The 20,610-nt window shown below is 40.2% G+C and overlaps 1 protein-coding gene across 2 annotated transcripts in view; it reads right to left on the bottom strand.

Moving 5' to 3' along the window:
* Positions 1–20,610, bottom strand: part of WDR75 (WD repeat domain 75) — a 219,199-nt gene that overhangs the window by 145,486 nt on the left and 53,103 nt on the right. For both annotated transcript variants that reach the window (XM_072120944.1, XM_072120943.1), the window contains exons 8-9: positions 18,995–19,083; positions 2,131–2,289 (exon numbers count right to left, since the gene is read on the bottom strand). In XM_072120944.1, coding sequence (XP_071977045.1) covers positions 2,131–2,289; positions 18,995–19,083 — 248 coding nt within the window. The remainder of the gene's footprint in view (positions 1–2,130; positions 2,290–18,994; positions 19,084–20,610) is intronic.

Here is a 20,610-nt window from a genome sequence, read left to right as displayed (position 1 = left end):
AAATGCTGGCAAAAGCTGAATGCCACTAACACCTTATGAATGAAGCTCCAATTGATTGTCGAATGCTTTATCAGCATCAGTTCCAATCAGAACCAATGGGATTCCATGCTGTCTCGCATAGTCTGTTAAACATATAGCTCTACGTGTATTTTTGTGCCCTTGATTGCCTTTAAAAAGCTTTCTTGCTCCTGGGAAGTTTTGACAACAGTTCACATAATCTGGCTGCCATTGCCTTTGCCCACCACTTCACATCCATGTTGAGGGGGGATATAGGCCTATAATTGCCACAGAGTTGAGTCTTTTCCCTCTTTCGGTATGAAAGAAATATGTGCCTCCATGGCTTTTGTGGGTAGGGTAGCCCCTTCCATAAGGGAGTAACACACAGATGGGAAGTAGGGGAGAAGCAGATCCTTCAGTTTTTTATAATATATAATTGGGATCCCATCAGGGCCCTACGGTTAAAGTGTGTAGTACCTTTTCCAATTCTTCCTTAGTAAATGGCGCCTCCCCCAAGTCCCGCGTAGCATCCCCCAAAGGGTGCTTGATTTCGGATATGAACGATTTCTCTTTGCTTCTTCACCCAGTAGGACATCAGTTAACTTCCCCTACCGCCATAAGTCTTGCTTCTGGATGCTAATACAAGTTTTGCAGTTTATGTGTTGAGAATGTTTTTAATAAGTGTCTTGTGCTTTCGTTCTCTTATGAGTTTTTTCTAGTGCTGAGATTTTAGTTAACATCATATTAAGTAGCTTTGTGCTGTGTTTTCTGACATTGGCCCCAATATAGATAAATTCCCCTGTAAGTGCGGTTTTATGTGCCTCACATCTAAGTAGTGGTGTCATATCGAGATCTTTGCGTCTCCCGAAATAATCCGTTTTACTGATCTGCTGTTTCACTGCAAAAATGGTTTAGTTAAAGGTCCATCTCCACTTTCCCCTCTGTATTGATGGTATATATATTGTACATGTCACCGAGGTAGGTTCTGAGAGAAGTATGCTATCTATTGCAGATGACTTAACCTGCGAGATGTGGGCCTATGACAAAAATAAGTAGTCTAGACAACCAAGTCTGATGTGCTTTGGAGAAGTATGTATAATCTTATGCCTTATCTAAAAAGTCTCCACATATCTGTGTACTGAAGTCCAAGTAGTGTGTCCTGCAATGTCTGCAGCCTTTTGTAAGCTACATGGTATGAACCTCACAAGTCCAGAAGGGGGTTCAGGCATTGCGATGTGTACCCCTCTGGAAGCTGAAGAGTAGGTACTATTGTACCATTTATTAAAGCCTGAGAATGCTATGTGGTGAACCCTCCCCTCCTTCATGTGGGTTTCTTGTAGAAAGGCGATTTTCACCCGTAGCCCATTTAACCATCGCAGAATTTGCCTCCGCTTACATGGCTCGCTGAAACCACCTTACATTAAGTGTGGTAACAGTTACATTGGTCAATAACGTTTCATCTGGGACGAGGGGGTTGGGAGGGAGTTGATGAGAGGGTGGAATGGTAGAAAGGGTCCTGCCCAAGACACTGACGTACATGTATCCATAAAAAGACACAGAAAGAAAAGAAACAAAACAATTTGTGGGGACCTGCCTGATAGGCAATTGAAAAACCTCACCTCGGCTTATACTCGAGGCAAGCAAAAAACCTGTGGATCCACACAGTTGCAGACACAAGGTGCTACACACAAAGAGCATCAAGCAACATCCCCCAATCCTATAAAGTAAGCATTGGGTAATAACCCTTCCCCCTCCATAAAATCAAGCACACAAGAAAATGGGGCAATTCTTTTTGGCAATGTCACGGCATTTGGAGTTTTATTTTAGCTTCCAGTGCAAGACACAAAACAGGAAATGGTGCCAATATAAAGCACAATTTGTTTAACTGAAATAAACCTTAATAACACGCTTTAAAAGAAAAGTAATGGTCTTTGAAAGGTTTCAGGTAAAAAAATAGAACCACAAAAGGTGGATCCAGGGTTAAAAAGTTAAAATGTTGCTTTTGTTTATTAAATATTTATACAAACTAATTGCCTCTAAACAAGGGACTACTCTACAAGCAAAAAGAACAACTAAAGAAAATGTTTAAATAAAGTTATTACTGTATAATTACAAAATATGCGTAGACCTTACTGTTATCCACATGAGATGTGCACAGCAAAGAACCATCAGAGGAAGTAGCAATGTGTTGAATGGCTCCTCCAAGACGAGGGAGAAATTCTCTCTTGTGTTCCAAACTGTGAGACCACTGGACCAACACAGATTCAACTCCGCCACTAAAAAGTATGGTACCTACAAAATAAAAATAGTACAGTCTTTCACAACTTTAATAAACTCTTTACATTCCCCCACCCAAATCATAAAAACCTACTATTCCTGTCGCAAATATTCTAAGCATCACTTTAGCAAACTGGTCCTTAACTACACATGGGGAAACATTGTAATCCCTTTACTCAGGGGTGTATTTGCCACTAGGCACCTGAGACACCGTGCATAGGGCGGCCCGCTGAGGGGTGTATTTGTGGAGCAGGCGCAGGGAACACCTTCCCCACCTGCTCCACAGGCTATTAGACTCCTTCCCTCTCCCGGCAGCATGAAGCAAAAAGGATAAAGAACCTACTGTGTGATGTCACAGTCATTTGACTGGTCACATGCCCAGGTTCTCCTGCATCCTTTCCATGCTGCCCATAGATTTTAGATAATGTAGTTCTTCTCCCTCCAGTGGCTTTATTCCTTGCTCCTCTTAGACTGCACCCAGTCCATATAGAAGAAAGGAGAAACCAGATCAACTGCAATACACAGCAACATCCACATCCACATCCACATGTGACATCCACAGCAGAAGAATGGATCCAGAAGTGGGGAGAAGAGATTTTCATCACTTAGAGTCGTCTAAGTGATTGGATGGATTTCACAGTGCTGTGTGTGTTTGAGAGAATGGATGCATCTTCATTCCCTCAAAAACAAACAGCTCTGTTACACCTTTGTACATCTCATACACACACAGCTGATGAAAAAAATTTAGCAGAGCCCTTGTTTTAAGGGCTTGTATGCATGTTACATCAATTCCCTCAAACACACACAGCTGTGCTACATCTACATCTGCTTCGCAGAGCTGTGCGTTTAAGGGAAAAGATAGAGCAGATCTGTGCGTTTTTTAAACCCTTTGCACTCTAGGACGTACTATGGTATAACATACTGGTACTGCGGGGGCGGGGGGGGGGGGAGGGGGTGTATGGAGAGAGCTCAGGGGCAGATGATGGCTATATAATACAGCTGACACCTGCCTGTAACTGCCAGGTTCGGTGCTGGCACAGACCGCACAGTAAATCTGTTAAATGCCAAGGTCGTACCTGACTACGTCACCCAACAGTGCTCCATGTGATTTCATCGGAGGGCGCGATCGGTTGCCCTGGCAGACTACAATATATCTCAGATACTCGTAGGCCTGCCATAGACAGTGATCTCAGAGATGAGCAGTAAAATTACTATATATTGCAATACAGTAGCATTGCAGTATATAGTATAAACTTTCAGACACTCCAAGGTCAAAGCACCCTAGAGTGTCTGAAATAAAGGTTACCAAAAAAAAAAAAAAAAAAGTTTAAAATCACACTTATTTCGGGGGCGAGGTTTGGCAGCCATACGGAATGGACGTCTAAGGAACTAGCTACGACAACCACCTCACATAAAGCGAGCGATTGACCATCAAAGCTTCTTAAGTGTTGGGGGTATCGTAAGGAACATGTCCAGAAAAAGGGCTAACACTTCTAAGCCCCCGAAAGCTGATGGAATTCTATTTCTCCACCGAGACTGAGAAGTTCCAAAATGGCGGCAACTGGGATGACGCACTACCTCTTCGAGCACAGCAAAACACAGCAACAGTGAGGAAAGCTCGAGCAACTCACCCACCGTCGGATGGGGGACCATCCCCTCCAGCCTCGCCATATCTCCACTCTCCACGTAGCCAGTGAGGAGAGGACTCACAGATGCTACTGCGCTCCACAGACTCCCCATCAAAGAACCCGGCCAAGCAGCGTCAGAAGATGCAAGACAAGCGGCAAGATGACACAGGGAGCGTTAGTGGAGAAGACGATCAAGCGGGGAGTGAAGATATTGGAGCGGAGGATGATTTTTATAACCTGCTGACTACAGAGAAAGTTACGATGGAGGGAGCCATGAAAGAGATGCTAATGGCCCTGCGCTGCTCTTTCAAAGGGGACACTCCAAGACAAGTTAGAGCCCATAGGCTCATAGGCTCCCAAGACCCTCACACTTAGATGAGCAAATACCCAGAGATGTATGGTATGAACTAGTAAGAGTACACTTCTTCTTGACAAAGGAAAAGGTGATGGAGGCGGCCAGGAGGCTGAGCAAGCTTCCCGATTCATACCAGGACATTTCTCTATAAATATGTGTCAGCAGCAACCCTTAGAGCACGGAGAATACTAGCTCCAATCACAGCTATCCTGAGAGAAGAAAATTCCATATAAATGGGGTTTCCCTGTGAAGATTTTAGCATCAAGAAATGGGAAAGTTCATGTAATTAAGGAAAAAGAATACGGAAAGACCCTATTATTAAAATGGGGTATCTCTATCCCTGAGGCAAGGCAAGTATAAGACCAGAGACCACCGCAGAGAATCGAAGATGAATGGCAGACTGTCTCTCGGTGAGCAAAGAAGGTGAAGTGAGGAGGAAAAGTTGGTCCTGGTTCCGAACCGTCCAAAAGATTTGTTTGGAAAGGTTTTCATTATGGTAACAGAACAAAATATATTTGTTCCCCAAAGGTTGACAGCCAAGGACTCGTGCTGTTGGTATTGTTAGGTTGTTTCTTGTTCTCTCCTCTCACTGTAACAGGTACATTACAGGATGTCGACAACTATCCAAGATAAATGTATGGTATGTAAGAATCATGAGATGTTTAAAATGTGTAATACTGTCCATACAGAGTGTAGGGGAAGGTTAGAGTTTAGCGTGTTACAAACTCAAGTGGGGTTACCGGCAAAAGAGATATTTAAATACTTGAGGATGAAACACTATCTGAAGACAATTAAAAACCCTAAACATGGAGATCCAAAATTATTCCAATTGATGAAAAGTGAACAAAAAAGACGCATTTTCTACAACCATATAGTGGGGGCTAATAAATTTCACAAATCATATCTATTAAGAATTTGGGAAAAAGAAATTGGCTGTAACTATAGTCAGGAACAGTGGAAGTGCAATTTCGTTAGGTCATGAAGACATTACGGTGTAGTTCTCATATAGAAAACGCTTTAAAAAGCACTCAGATGGTACTATATGTGTGCAACATATGGCCTACCCTACGGTGCCTATTTTCTGTTACAGACCATGTAGAGCGCAAGGGTCACTTATGCATATCATGTGAAAGTGCTCAGTCTTAAGGATTACTAGGCAAAAGTATTTAACATGATCAAAGAAGTAACGGGGATAAATTTGAACCATACCCCAGATATAGTGCTGTAACATATGGGATTGGGGCAAGTGTGGGGGCCAAAACGTCTCTGGATTTGTAAAGCACTGACAATGGCTATGCTAGCGATCACTCGTAAATGGAAGCTATCAAATTCTGCGACCCTAACAGAGAGTTGGACATAAATCTCACATATGGGTATGAAATGGCTATGGCATATGGACCACTGAAACATCATGGGGCACAAAAGATTTGGCTTAATTAAAGGAGTGCATATCATTACCATACCCAAAGTGAGGTGAACGAGGAAGAGTTTGAAGGAATATCAACAATGCCTTGGAAAGGAGAAATACATATATACAAGTGAGGGGATAAGGGGTTAAGTTCTGGTTAGAGTTTATATTATCTCAAGCAACCGACGTTGGGTTAGCCGAATGCACATATGGTTATTAGCAATTCATGTTGTGTGCATACATGCAGAGGAGGCTTTAAAACATATCCAAGTGATTTTAAAATTGTTTTCTCGTGACACTTTGTACTTCATGTTTTGCATTTATTTATGAGAAAATCAGATATTTGGTGAAAATTTGGAAAAATTCTTGATTTTCGAACTTCAAAATGTTCTACTTTTTCCATACATAGTCATAACTGCAAAAAAACGTAATAACTTTTTTTTTTAAATAATTCTAAGTGGTATATGTGGAGAAAAACAAGCACTCTTCATCGCCTGCCAAATACAATTCCAATAGTGAAACCTCAAACTTAGCTAAAAGTTCACATTCCAACAAGACAATGACCCTAAAATAACAAAGAAGTGGTTTCAGAACAACTCTGTGAACATTCTTGACAGGCCCAGACAGATCCTTGACCTAAGTCCAATTCAACATCTCTGGAGAGCCTTGAAAATGGGTGTCCACCAATGTTCACCATCCAACCTGAGGGAACTGGAGAGGATCTGCAAGGAAGAATGTCAGAGGATTCCCATATCCCGGTGTGTAAAATTTGTTGCATCACTCCCAAAAAGACTCATGTCTGTACTAGTTCAGAAGGTGCTACTACTCAATACTGAGCAAAGGGTCTGAATAATTATGACAATGTGATATTTCAGTTTTTCTTATTTAATTTATTAGCAAAAATGTCTACATTTATTTATTTTTTTCAAGATGGAGTGCAAAGTGAACATTAGTGAGCAAAAAAATCACTCTTGATCTTATCATTTGGCTACACTAAAGCAAAGAATGAAACATTTCAAGGGGTCCGAATTATCTCCGTACCAGCTGTAGAACCCCCAAGTGATCATGAAATGCTATTAATTTGAAAGTGAGACATCCCCAACCGACCTTCCCTGCTGTAAGGGGCAAATTTACTGGTTTTGCAGTCCTATTTACAGAACTATCCCGTTTATGGGTCCTTTTATACTTAACAATTGAAATCATATGTTTGTTTCTACAATGGTATCACTTTAATAATATTTAGGCAGTGAATTCAATGAATACATTTAATGAAAATGCTTGAAAACTTCAAAAATATACTATGACTAGATGCTCCCCACTTCAGAAAAATTATCCATTATATTATGACACCCCTTGTATAAACTGTCTCTCCCATACACTTTATAGTACAAGCACATGATTAAATAAATCAGTAATACAATAAATTCAAACCACAATGTAGCAAACAATTACATGGTACAATAGCTCATTAGTATCCAGAATCCTTATATTACTTTAGAAAACCATCAACTACATATATTCATCTGATATTACCCCTTGAACAATACATGCCTACTGACTCCCCACCAGCCCCCCCCCCCCCCCCCCCCCGAGGACAAGACCATATCCGATAAAGGAAAAGGAGGACCAGAAAAAGAGAAAGAAAAGATAGGAAAGAAAGAGAAAGGAAAAAAAAAGAAAGAGAAGAAAAAGGAGCTCTCTGTTTACTCACATCCCCCACCCCCTCTCCTACACTCCCCCTGCTGTCTCCATATAGTGCAACCACTTAAACCATTTCTTATCCCATACCACTTTACTTTCTTTTGTCGCCAAGGACATTCTTTCTAATTTGATCATTTCCATAACACTCTGTTTCCATATTTCGATTGTTGGTGAGGTATCCTTAATCCACAGATTTAGGATTACTTTCCTAGCCATGAATAGTAATTGAGATATAATTTTCTTAGCACATTTACTCAGTTTCTTTTTTCCAAAATATCCCAGTATAGCCAACCATGGATCCTTTGATAATGATATTCCCAGTGCTTCATTTATAGCCCTAAAAACCTCTTCCAAATATTTAAATAATTTAGGACATCTCCAAAACATGTGATACCACCCAGCCCTCTCTTCAAGACATTTCACACAAACATCATTATCTTTATAACCTATTCTATAGAGCCAACTTGGCGTCCTGTGCAACCTATGAATAATGAAAAATTGAGTGATTCTGTGACTACCATTTTTAGAAACCCACAATGGTGACTGTAATACCTCTTTCCATTCCTCCACCTCTACAGTACGTATCCCCAATTCTTCATTGCATTTTTGCATTGCCTTAAACCTAATTTTCTTTGAACCCTTTTGTACAAGTGCTTCATAAATGGATGATATCTTTTTCTCCCTTATTAAATTTCTAAACTTCCCATACTCCTGTGACTCCAAATGTGAATCTTGTAAATTTTTACCAATCCACCGTAGCTTTATATACATAAATCTATCCCTTTGAACAATATCAAATTCGTGTGCTAATATTTCAAAAGATTTAAAAGACCCATGCTCAAATAGTTGAGATATAAATCTTACCCCTTTGGCTATCCATCTTTTGTATCCTGTAATTATATCCCCTGTTATGGTAGTATTATCCCCGATCTGGGGAGAGTCCTGTCTCCAATATGTTTATGAACTGTAATTTCCTATCCTGAAGTTTGAGTAGTTCAGCATATATACTAGCGATTTCACCAGATGTTTCTTTTAGGGCCACTGCTACTTGGGCTGCAACAAAATAAAATCTCCAATTTGGAAGTGATACTCCTCCATCCTCCTTTAAGCATTGTAGAACTTTCTTCTCAATTCTGGCTTTTTCCCCCCCCCAGAAAAATTCAGTACATATTTTATCCATAATATCAAAAATCTGTTCAGGAATCTTCATAGGGGAGTTTCTAAAGAGGTAAAGCGCTTGAGGAAGAAGAACCATTTTGATCAGGCTAAGCCTGGCCGCATATGTCAATTTTAATTTGGACCAAATCTTGATCTTCATCCTCCATTTTTTAATCAAAGGGAGTATGTTCAGTTCCACAAACCGATTCAATGAATCTGATAAAACAATGCCCAAATATCTAAAGGATTTTTCTCCCTCAATAACCTCCAACGGAAGATTCAAATCTGCCCTGTTCACTCCCAAAAACATCGCAGCTGATTTTGCCCAATTTATTTGAAGCCCGGACATCTTCCCATGGACTCTCAGAGTTTCTTGTAGAACATTCATTGACACTTCTGGGTTTGCTACAAATAATAATAAGTCATCTGCGTATAACGATATTTTAACTTCTGTCTGGCCAAATTTAAATCCTTCTACTCTCTCCTCCCCTCTAATCCTTGCAGCCAAGGCTTCAATAACCAATGCAAAGAGGAGAGGAGAGAGCGGACATCCCTGCCTAGTCCCTCGCAATAACTTAAGTGGGAGGGATCTCTCCCCCTCGATACACACGCAGGCACTAGCTTTCTTATACAAGATCTTTATCTACTTTATAAAACAATACCCAAACCCCATTTTCTTAAGGGTTTGCCACAAAAAGCTCCATTCTACCCTATCAAAAGCCTTTGTGGCATCGAGGGAGAGAACCACCCCCCCCCCCCCCCGCCTTTCCTGCTTCCGTCAGCTCCATACAGGCATAAAGTTTCCTCAAGTTGCATGTGGTAGTCTTACCAGGCATAAACCCGCACTGATCTTCCTTCACCACTTCTGAGATTACTTTTATTAACCTACCAGCTAAGACCTGCGCCAGAATCTTGACATCTACATTCAGTAGAGATATTGGCCTGTATGCATCTGGATCTAGCTTATCTTTACCTTGTTTCAATAATAAAATTATGTCTGCCTCATACATTGAGTTTGGGAGCTCTTCTTGGTTGTAAGCCCCCAAAAATACATGCAGGAGCTTCTCTGACATTATTTCCCTATATTTTTGATAGACTTCACCTGGGAGCCCGTCCGGACCAGGAGATTTATTATTAGGAAGTTTCTCAATTACTGTTTTTATTTCTTCCTGCGTTAAAGGCTTGTCCAAATATTGCTTACTTTCATTACTTAATCTCTTCATATTGATCGCGTTGAGATAGTCCCTGATTTCATTATCTTCTACTGTTAGTTCTGATTCATAAATTTTACTAAACTGATTATGAAAGTACTGTAGTATCTCATCTTGTTTATTTATTAATCTTCCTCTTTCATTCTTTATCGCCACTATATGTGTATCATTCCCCTTCTCTTTCACCAGATTTGCCAATAATCTACTTGGTTTCTCTCCTTCAGCGAACCACCTACTCTTACAGACTATAGAAGAACTATATACTTTTTGAAGAATGTGTAGTTCATAGTCCTTCCTTGATTGTTCCCATGTCTGTTTATTACTTTCAGTGGGAGCCAATCCATATTGCGCCTTTTTTTCCTCTTCCAAATTTGGAAAAATTATTGATTTTCGAACTTCAAAATGTTCTACTTTTTCCATACATAGTCATAACTGCAAAAAAACGTAATAACTAACATTCACTAAATGTCTAATTTATGTGGACATGGTTTTTTATGCATACTCTTATTTTTGTAGGATGTTATGGGGCTTTGAACGTTAGGTGCGATTCTTCACATTTTCATAAAAAACGCAAAATCCTGCTATTGAGGGACCTGCTCAGGTTTCAAATCACTTTGAGAGACCTAAATAAAAGAAAACCCCATAAATTACCCCATTATAGAAACTACACCCCTCAACGTACGTGAAACAACTTTTATGAAGTTTGTTAACCCTTTAATTGTTTTACAGGGGTTAAAACTAAAATCGGATGCAATTTTGAAAGTAAATTTTTTTTGGCTAAATTAATGTGTTTTTTTTAAAAAATGTACAAATTCTCATTGGATAAAATACCAAAACGCTCCACAAAATTTGATACCCAATCCCTCCCGCATATAACAATACCCCATATGTGGTGGTAACCTGCTGTATGGGCACACGCCAGTGCATTGGAGGGGGGAGCTGCGCCATTCAGAGCAGATTATGCATTATCACTTTTTATTGGCTATACAATCTTTATTTTTTGGCAATTTGGACATATAAGGGCTTATTTTTTGCGACATGAGATGCACTTTACAAATACTTCATTTTAGTGGGTCATTAGCTTATTGATGAGATTTTATTAACTCTTGAATGTATGGGTGAAAAGAAAATTGTCAATTTTGGTTTACTTTCTTTTCGTATTTTTTGGGGGTCGTACACTAAAAATACTATATTATCTTTATTCTATAGGTCACTACGATTACGGTGATACCTCATTTATATAGTTTTTCATTTATTTTTACAATTTTACTAGATACAAACTAATATAGAGGAAATCTCATTTGTTTTTGCATTGCCATCTTTTCGGAGACGTAACTAATATTTTTTGGTTGACAGAGCTAGTTTAGGGCTTATTTTTTACGTGTTGAAGTGTTCTTTTCAGTGGTACTATTTTTGCGCACACAACTTTTTTTGATCACTTTTTAGAACATTTTTGCGTAGAGATTTTATGAAAAATGTACATTTTTGGCGTGTTTTTCGTGTTTTGTTTTCACGGCGTTCACCGAGCCGGTCCAATAATGTTTCTGAGTTATTGTACGGATTGTTACGCACGCAGCGATACCAAATATGTGGGGTTATTTGGCTATTTTGTGTTTTTTTCACTTTATTGCATGTGTATAGGGAATATCTGTGTTTAGTGGACTATAACTTTATTTAATTCTTTTTATTAATAAATGTATATATGAAGTGTTTTTAACTTTTATAGGTTAGCTTGAACAAGTGATCCACTGTTCTTCTTCACATTACACAGTGCGTATGCTCAGTGTGTTACAGCCGGGTCCTGCTAGAAAGCAGGACCCGGCACACGGAGGATCGCGCAGCCCCAGGCACCGGCAGTCCCGGGGCTGCGATCGGAGCAGCGGACCCCCCGGTAAGCGCCGCGGGGGGTCCGATTCTTCTCAAATGCCCCTTGCACCCCGGGGGCAGCGCGACTGCGGCATGTCAGGGGTTAACACCCGCGATCGGAGAAATCTCTGTTCGCGGTGTTAGAGGCAGGTGTCGGCTATAATATATGACACCCGCAGCTTCTGGCGCCGGCTCCGTTCAGGAGCCGGTGCCAGAAGCATGACGTAATAGTACTGCATTTTGCATTTTATGCAGTACTATTACGTCAAATGTCGGGAAGGGGTTAAAAAGGGGAAGAGATAGGAGTGACTCAGAAAATAATGAGAAGAAAAAGACTGGAATCCGCCTTAAACCATGGCATAAAGAGAAAATTGGGACTTAAATCCACAATAGATAGTCAATTAGCAGATTGAGGATGATGAGAGCTTTTTAGAAGTGGAATATCAGTCCATGTATTCTTTGCAATATAATGGTTGTAAATTGCTTTCTTTATATTACAAATAAAGCTAAATTTGAAAACTAAATCACACTAATAACACAAAAATAAAAAGTAAAAACCATACAAGTTAGGTATCACCATGTTCGAAAAAGACCAATCAAAATATAAAAAAAAGATTATTCCCATGAACACTGACTGCAACGGAAAATAGCACCCACATGTCCGAATCCACATTAACATTTTTCCACTCATGAAAACTGAAAAAAAAAAAAAAAAAAAAAAAAAAAAAAAGAGAAGATCCAACAGTCATATAGGTCCCAAATTGATATAAATTAAAATAGCAGCGTGTCACGCAAAAAAATACACCTTGCATAGGTCTGTTGTGTGAACTAACAAAGTGTGAAAATTTATTGGCCTCAGAATATGGCAAAATGGCATGTTTTTGTACAAAAATCTTTATATAGGTTTTATTAGATATTTGTAGATATTAAAGGTGCATTCACATGTGCCATTACTGCATTCGATTTGTAATCACATGTAATAATAATTTGGTATCCATGTGATTACCCTTTTATTCTTTGAATCGGTACAGTGTCAGTTGGAGCTCACAATGAAAATCATAAACACAGGGCCCACATAAAAATTAGGGTTGCCAATTTCACCACAATTTTTTTTTTCCCTAGCTTTCAGGCATTGCATTAAATATTAATGGCACCAGTAAAATCTATAATTTGTGCTGCAGATAACAAGTATCCAACAGTTAATACATATATATCGCTTTTGGAATGTGGGGAGAAAAAAAAACAAAAAAAAACATGTACCTCTAGCGGTGCGTCTACAAATGCAGCGCTAGAGTACTGGAGCAGGCCTCTGCCAGATTGCATATCAGTTTCTATGGAAATGCATGCAACCAGCAGCCAGAATCCAGGATTGTGAATTAAAACAAAAGTACCGTATATTCCGGCGTATAAGACGACCTGGTGTATAAGACGACCCCCCTACTTTCCTGTTAAAATATAGAGTTTAAGATATATTCGCCGTATAAGACTACCCCTTTTCCATACATACAGCACATACTGTAAGCAAATACACACATATAGCATACATTCATTAACTATACATACATATATAGGGACTTACATATCTTGCAGTGGGGTGGGTCGGTTAGGAGGTGTACTGCGAGCCTATGAAGTGTACTGGCCGGGCATCAACTTTGTGAGTGGCCTTGGGAGCAGTGTGGAGGCCGCGGGAGCGGAGAGCGCGCCGGGAGGCCGCGGGAGCGGAGAGGCCATTGAGGGGTCCAAGGTAACGGCCAGGCGGCCACGTTGTATTACAACAGCTTCTCACCTTTCCCGTGATCCACCGAAGCTCCGCTGCTACACTCTGGCCGGCGGTGACAGCTCATTGAGCGCTGGCGGCTCACAGAATATGAAGTCAGCCGCGTGCCGACGTCATATTCTCTGCGACACCGGCACCCACGAAGCTGTCACCAGCGGCCGGAGTGTAGCAGCGGAGCTTCGGTGGATTGCGGGAAAGGTGAGAAGAAACATTACCGGCGTATAAGACGACCCCAGACCAGACAGAAGATTTTTCAGTGTTCAAAAGTCGTCTTATACGCCGGAATATACGGCAAGTCAGATGCTGCTTGTTATGGCGCACACACAGGTTCTGAATGACATGTCATAGGATTAGGGTTAATGTTTATTGGTAATCTAGGAACACAACCCGTTTCAGAGTATCGTAGACTCCTTTCTCAAGTGATGTGAGAATGAAACAAGGTGCACATAAAGAACACACAAATATAAATAAAAAACAACAAAATATAGTGAAGTAGAAGGTTGGGGTATTTGGGACATAGAGGGAGAATTCATATATTAAAACTTAAAAAGACGAAGGTTGGTTATAATGGGCTTATGAGAGTAGGTACATCTATTAGAAATAGATGATATATGATATATGAAGATTAAGAATGGATTGTATAGGAGTATATAAAATTGGGCATATATGGTTATTTGCTGTGCAGGACAATACAGCAGTTGAGTGGTTGGTTATTTGAAGTGTGATAATTAGATGTATGACTCGGGGTAAAATGATAAAAATGAGTAAACAAGAATCAATTCATAAATGAAAAAATACAAAAATATAAAAATATCTGAGTTGTAGTATAAAACAGATAAATTAAAGCTGCAGTATAGGCAGCCAATGTAACATATTGAGAATTAATTAACAATGAGGACGAAATGAATATAAAAGAGCCATGTCTTACCTGTAGCGTGGGAGAAGCAGGTTCTATCCCAGTGGCTAACAGGAGGCTCGGGGATGCCGGGGTTAAAATGGTGATCTGGAGGTGGGGCTAGCGCCACAGGCAGGAGTTGGCACGTGCGTTCTGTATCGAGAAACAAGCAGCATGTCCCCTGGGTTGATTGGCGATATGTTAGTATGGAGCATCCGCACAGCATGCTCAGGATATCGAACATCGTTTTGAATATTGGACCACGTTCGAGAAGCGACTAGTAGTGATTGGGTCATGTAGGCTCGCTAGGAGTAGAAGTTAAGGGAATTAATGTAAAGGTGTTTGTTATTGTCATTAGTGGAGAGCTATAGAGGTGGTAATTTATAATTAAATAAGGTGGTGGTTACTGTATATAAATTCAAGGAGTGAAAATCTGATTGGGTGTTGATGAGTGAAGGGCAAAAAGGAGTTCGGGGGGGACACGGGGGGGGGATTTTTTTGGGAGTGGGTGAAATATGGGACGTATAGGAGATAATTGATAGGGGCAGCAAAGGAAGGCGGATTGTCTGTGTGGTGTTAATGGCAGATCATCTTAAAAATGATTTTCTAAGGATTCATTGAGGTCAGACGGAGTAAGGCAGTTGATCTTAGAGATCCAGAACGTCTCTCCTTGACACAGGGATATGCTTGATGGGTGTTATTGAAAAGGAAGTGAAATCTTTCTGATGGTGTGTATTCAACCCGAATTCCGATAGCCATAAAATTGAATTACTCGACTTCTATCTACAAAAATGGTCGAAGGGAAAATCCAAAACAAAAACAAACATACTTTAAGTCAATACTAATAGCTTCCTGTATTTTAAAAGCAACCACCATACCAAATGGAAAAGGAATATCCCGTACAGCCAGTTCAGAATACGCGAAAATTGCTCAGAAACAAATGCATTTAATAAAACAGCGAAATCCTCTCTAGAAGACTCCGTGACAAAGACTTCCCCAGAGATGTTATAAATTCTGCACTCGAACGCTCCAAAAAACTTGCTCAATCTGAATGTCTTCTCCCTTCTAAAACCACCGAACCACCAGCGGATCCCCATAAAAGTGATTTCAAGATCAACTTCATCACCACTTTTAACAGCGAACACAATTCCATCAAAAGAATACTTGAGAAACATTGGCCAGAGTTACTGAATGATCCATACTTATCCCAAAGTCTACTGGAAAAATCCAGTGTAATAAAACAGGCAAGCCCAAACACTTAAGAACCATCAGGCCCCAACCAAATTGTGCAACACTTCGTCTAAACCTAACCAAAGAAGCTCCATTCTTCCAGAACTCACCAGTAGCTTCAAATGCGGCCAAGCTGGATGCAAGTGCTGCCCGAATATCACCAACAAATCAAGAAATTTCAAGAGTAACACCACGAATGAGGTCTTTACCATTAACCCCTTATCACCGACAGTAGTTTTCAGCTCAATGACCAGACTATTTTCAAATCTGGCATGTCTCACGATACTAGTAGTGTAGATTTGCACCGTGTTAGCCATGGAGAGCAGAAGAAGAGTGAAGAAATCAGGCGATACCTTTTTGAGGCTAACTGAGTATATTTGATGGTGAGCTTTCGAGAATACTAGTTCTCTTCGTCAGACATGATGTTATGCATGAAACAGAAAATTCACAGCATTTTGTACACACTAAACAGTGATCATCAAAGGATATAAAAAAACCCCTCTAAAACAACAAGTGATCCACCAGCATTTAAAAACCCTACGGCTTTTAATCACTTCACCTTCAGGGCCGGAAGAAGCGCAGCACAGCGCGAAACGGCGGTTGCCCTCCTTTGGGCGTCCAGCTCCCACTCCCTCCCCCGCACTTATTTTTTTGTGAGTATATATACACTTGATGAAATAAAAAAGAAGATGTCCACAACTACGATTTGGTGAGTGCCATCCTTGCTTTCTACATTGCATTTTCATTGTTTGGACTTTCTGTTCATGTTTTGAGGATCTGAGCACCACTGAGGATACATACCTCCACATATATGGAACCCATGCACTCCCAAGTGTGACAACCTACCCCTCTATCTTGTGGATAGGAGTAGTGCCATCCTTCTTTACTTACTGTCTCACGATAATTGTGTACAACTTTGGAACGCTTTAACATATCCAGGTGATTTTGAGAATGTTTTCTCATGACACATTGTACTTCAAGATAAGTTTTTCAGGGCCATAACTTTTGTATTTTTCTGTTGTCAGATCTGATTGAGGGCTTAATATAACAGTTGTTCTATTCAGTCGTACATATTAGGGAACGTGGCTTTTTTTGATCACTTTTTAGAATATTTTTTGTGATGGTGTTTGATGAAAAATTGTATATTACGGGAAGTTTTTCATTTTTTTTTTTTTTTTAAGTCGTTCACCGAGCGGGTTCAAGATTTATTGTACAGATTAATAATGGAAGCAGTGATACCAAATCTGTACATTTTTTGGGGGGGTTTGTGTTTTATTTACTTTATTTGCATTATGTGTGTAACTGGGGAGATTATGGGACTTCCGATCCACGTGGAACACGCTTACACACTGCTCGACCGCAGCGTGTAAGGGGTTAAAAACCCGGGATCTGAGTTTTTCCGATCCTGGGTGTTAGTGCCGGGTCTGGGCTGTGGCATCACAGCCCGGCACCAGCGAGACCCGGTGTCCTGAAATCATCTTCTGACGCTCCGTCGAAGAAAGTCCTCGTGTCATAAGAAGTATCCTTAATGACCGCCATAGATTCCCGATAGGGAGGTCATTAAGGGGTTAAGAGCTTTATCAACTGCTCCTCGATGTACGTCATTTATCTATTGGAATGCCCATGCGGTCCGCATCATGCAACAGCTTAAATCTCGTATGAATAGCCACAGAAGAAGAACCACTAACTGCAATATCATACACAGTGTCTCGAGACAAGGACTGACACCATCAGAAAGATTTCAATTCCTAGTCAATAACACCCATCGAGCATATCCCTGAAAGAAATGATGGTTTCAAAAAACTATGTCAAAGAGACGTTCTGGATCTCTAAGATCAACTGCCTTACTCCATATGGCCTCAATGTATACTTAGAAAATAATTTTTAAGATGATCTGCCATTAACCCCACACAGACAATACACCTTCCTTTGCTGCCCCTATCAATTATCTCCTATGCGTCCCATATTTCACCCACTCCCAAAAAAATCCCCCCCCCCCCGAACTCCTTTTTGCCCTCCACTCATCAATACCCAATCAGATTTTCACCCCTCAAATTTATATACAGTAACCATCACCTTATTTAACTCCTCTAATGAAAATAAATTATAAAATTACCTCTGTACCGCTCCTCTAACAACAATAACAAACAACTTTACATTCATTTCCATAACTTCTACTCCTAGCGAGCCTACATGACCCGATCACTACAAGTCACTTCTCGAACGTGGTCCAATATTCAGAACAGTGACAGATTTCCACACGAACATGTCGCCACTCAACCCGGCGGACATGCTGCTGGTTTTTCGATACAGCACGCACGCGCCAAATCCTGCCTGTGGCGCGAGCCTCACCTCCCAATCACCATTTTTACCCTGGTGTCCCTGAGCCTTCTGTTAGCCACTGGGATAGAATCTGCTTCTCCCATGCTACAGGTAAGCCAAGGCTCTTTTATATTCATTTTGTCCTCATTGTTAATTAATTCTCAATATGTTACATTGGCTGCCTATACTGCAGCTTTAATTTATTTATCTGTTTATTTATACTACAACTCAGATATTTTTATATTTTTGTATTTTTCCATTTATGGATTCTTGTTTACTCATTTTTATCATTTATGTATTCTACTCATGCAAACCATATACTCACCCCGAGTCATACATCCAATTATCACACTTCAAATAACCAACCACACAACTGCTGCACAGCAAATAACCATATATGCTCAAGTTTATATACTCATATACAATTCTTAATCTACATATATCATCTATTTCTAATATATGTACCTATTTACCAACATACTCTCGTAAGCCCATTATAACCAACCTTAGTCTTTTTAAGTCTAACCCCATAGCGCAATAAGACGTACCTGTACGTTTTATTGCACATGGGGTAGTATGAAGAGGGTTCACGGGCTGAGCCCTCTTCATACACACCGGGTGCTTGCTTCATTGTGCTTGTACCGATCGTGGGTGTTAACCCTTTCATAGTCACCAGCAAAGCTGCCGGCGGCATTAACGAGGCGGCGGGGCGTGGGCGCCGCCATCTTGGCTCTGATCGCCGCTCCCCGTGACGTCATCGGGGAGCGGCGATCCGTTGCCATGACAGCCTCTGATCACACAATGATGTTTTAGGCCATCTATTACAATGTGCGATCTGTACTGCCATACTGTTCCTACCATATACTGCAATACTTGCAGCGATGGGTCTTTACTGCAATATGCAGCAAAGCTCATCTCTGTATGAAGAGGGCTCAACCCGTGAGCCCTCTTCATATACCCTTCACAGCTCTGCGGCGTCGCAGAGCATGAAGGGGTTAACAGCTCCGGTGGAGGGGCGTAATCGCTTTGAGTGTCTGTAGCACATGTAGCATGGAAACTTAATACGCCCTGCCCTCACTTTATAGAAATGAAACAAATACAATCAAAACGTAAAACAGTCATTACAATCAACAACCAAAAGAGGAATTGGAATAGGAGCAAAAACAAACCTTCAGCAGAAAAGGCCAGGTCGGCAACAGAATCATGGTGCCAATGTAGAGTTGAGTAAGTGTAGTCTTGTTTATGGTTAAAATTTCTCCTAAAAGAGCAAAGGCATAATATGTATTATGAATCATATTAACCAAATATTCCCTAGGAACATAGAAGCAGAAGAATATTATACATACACGCACAGACCAAAAGTTAGGACATACCTTCTCAGTCAGAGTTTTCTGTATTTTCAAGACTATAAAATATTTAGATTCACTCTGAAGGCATCAAAACTATAATTTAACACAAAAAAGTGTGAAACTGAAAATATGTCATATATTCTAGGTTTTTCAAAGTAGCCACCTTTTTCTTTGATTAAAGCTTAGCTTTGCATTCTTTTGATGCGCTTCAAGAGGTTTTCACATCACAGGTATGCACTGTCAGGTCAATAAGGGTATTTCTTGCCTTTTAAATGGGGTTGGGACCATCAGATGTGTTCTGCAGAAGTTAGGAGGATACACAGCTTCAGTCCTACTGAAGATATACTGAACCAGCATGGTTATCACAGCAACTTGCAGCGGCATGCTATTCCATCCGGTTTGCCTTTATTTGGACAATAATTTATTTTTCAAAAGGACAATGACCCAAACACACCTCCAGGCTGTGTTGACCAAGTAGGAGAGTAATGGGGTGCTAAGCCAGATGAACTGGCCTCCAGTCACCAGACCTGAACCCCATCAAGATATTTTGGGGTGAGCTGGACCGCAGAGAGAAAGCAAAAGGGCACACAAGTGCTGAGCATCTTTGGGAACTCCTTCATGACTGTTGGCAGACCATTTCAGATGACTACCTCTTGAAGCTCACCAAGAGAAAGCCAATAGTGTGCAAATCAGTAATCAAAGCAAAACATGGCTATTTTGAAGAACCTAAAATATAAGAAATATTTCCAGTTGTTTCACACTTTTTTGTTAAGTACCGTATTTTTTGGACTATAAGACGCTCCCCAGATTTAGGCTTCAAAAAAAAAAAATAAAATAAATAATAATATAATATAATATAATATAATATAATATAATATAATATAATATAATATAATATAATATAATATATATATATATATATATATTTTACACGAATTAAAATATCCCTGTTGTTCGCACTAAAACACAGCACGCACAGCTGATTGTTATGTTATATAGAATTGTTTCCCCTAAATCCTTTCCTCATCCAATCCCTACCCTTCCTTGGTTGAACTTGATGGACAAGTGTCTTTTTTCAACCGTATAAACTATGAAACTAAACTATGAAACTATGCCTCATCCATACAGAAAGACAGCTCAGCATCATCGGATAAGGTCACCTTTACTGGAGAGATTGCACAAAGAAACTAATTGTTTTTGTATATGAAATGTCCTGGAGTTACTGCAGGTCCTACAGCCGTCCAGTGGTAATGATTGCCGGGGTGGTTGTATCCGGGGAAGCCATCTGGTTTCTAAAGGGACAACTTGACTACATTTATGAGAAATTATCTTCACACAGGAACATTTTTTTTTTATTAACATCCAATTGAAGAAATGTTTACATATGGCAATTTAATTAAATGTAAATTCCCTGATGGGAATACCCCATTAAGTGC

The sequence above is a fragment of the Engystomops pustulosus genome, chromosome 8 (genome assembly GCF_040894005.1).
Source record: "Engystomops pustulosus chromosome 8, aEngPut4.maternal, whole genome shotgun sequence".
NCBI lineage: Eukaryota > Metazoa > Chordata > Amphibia > Anura > Leptodactylidae > Engystomops > Engystomops pustulosus.
This window is presented reverse-complemented; position numbering and strand designations above follow the sequence as displayed.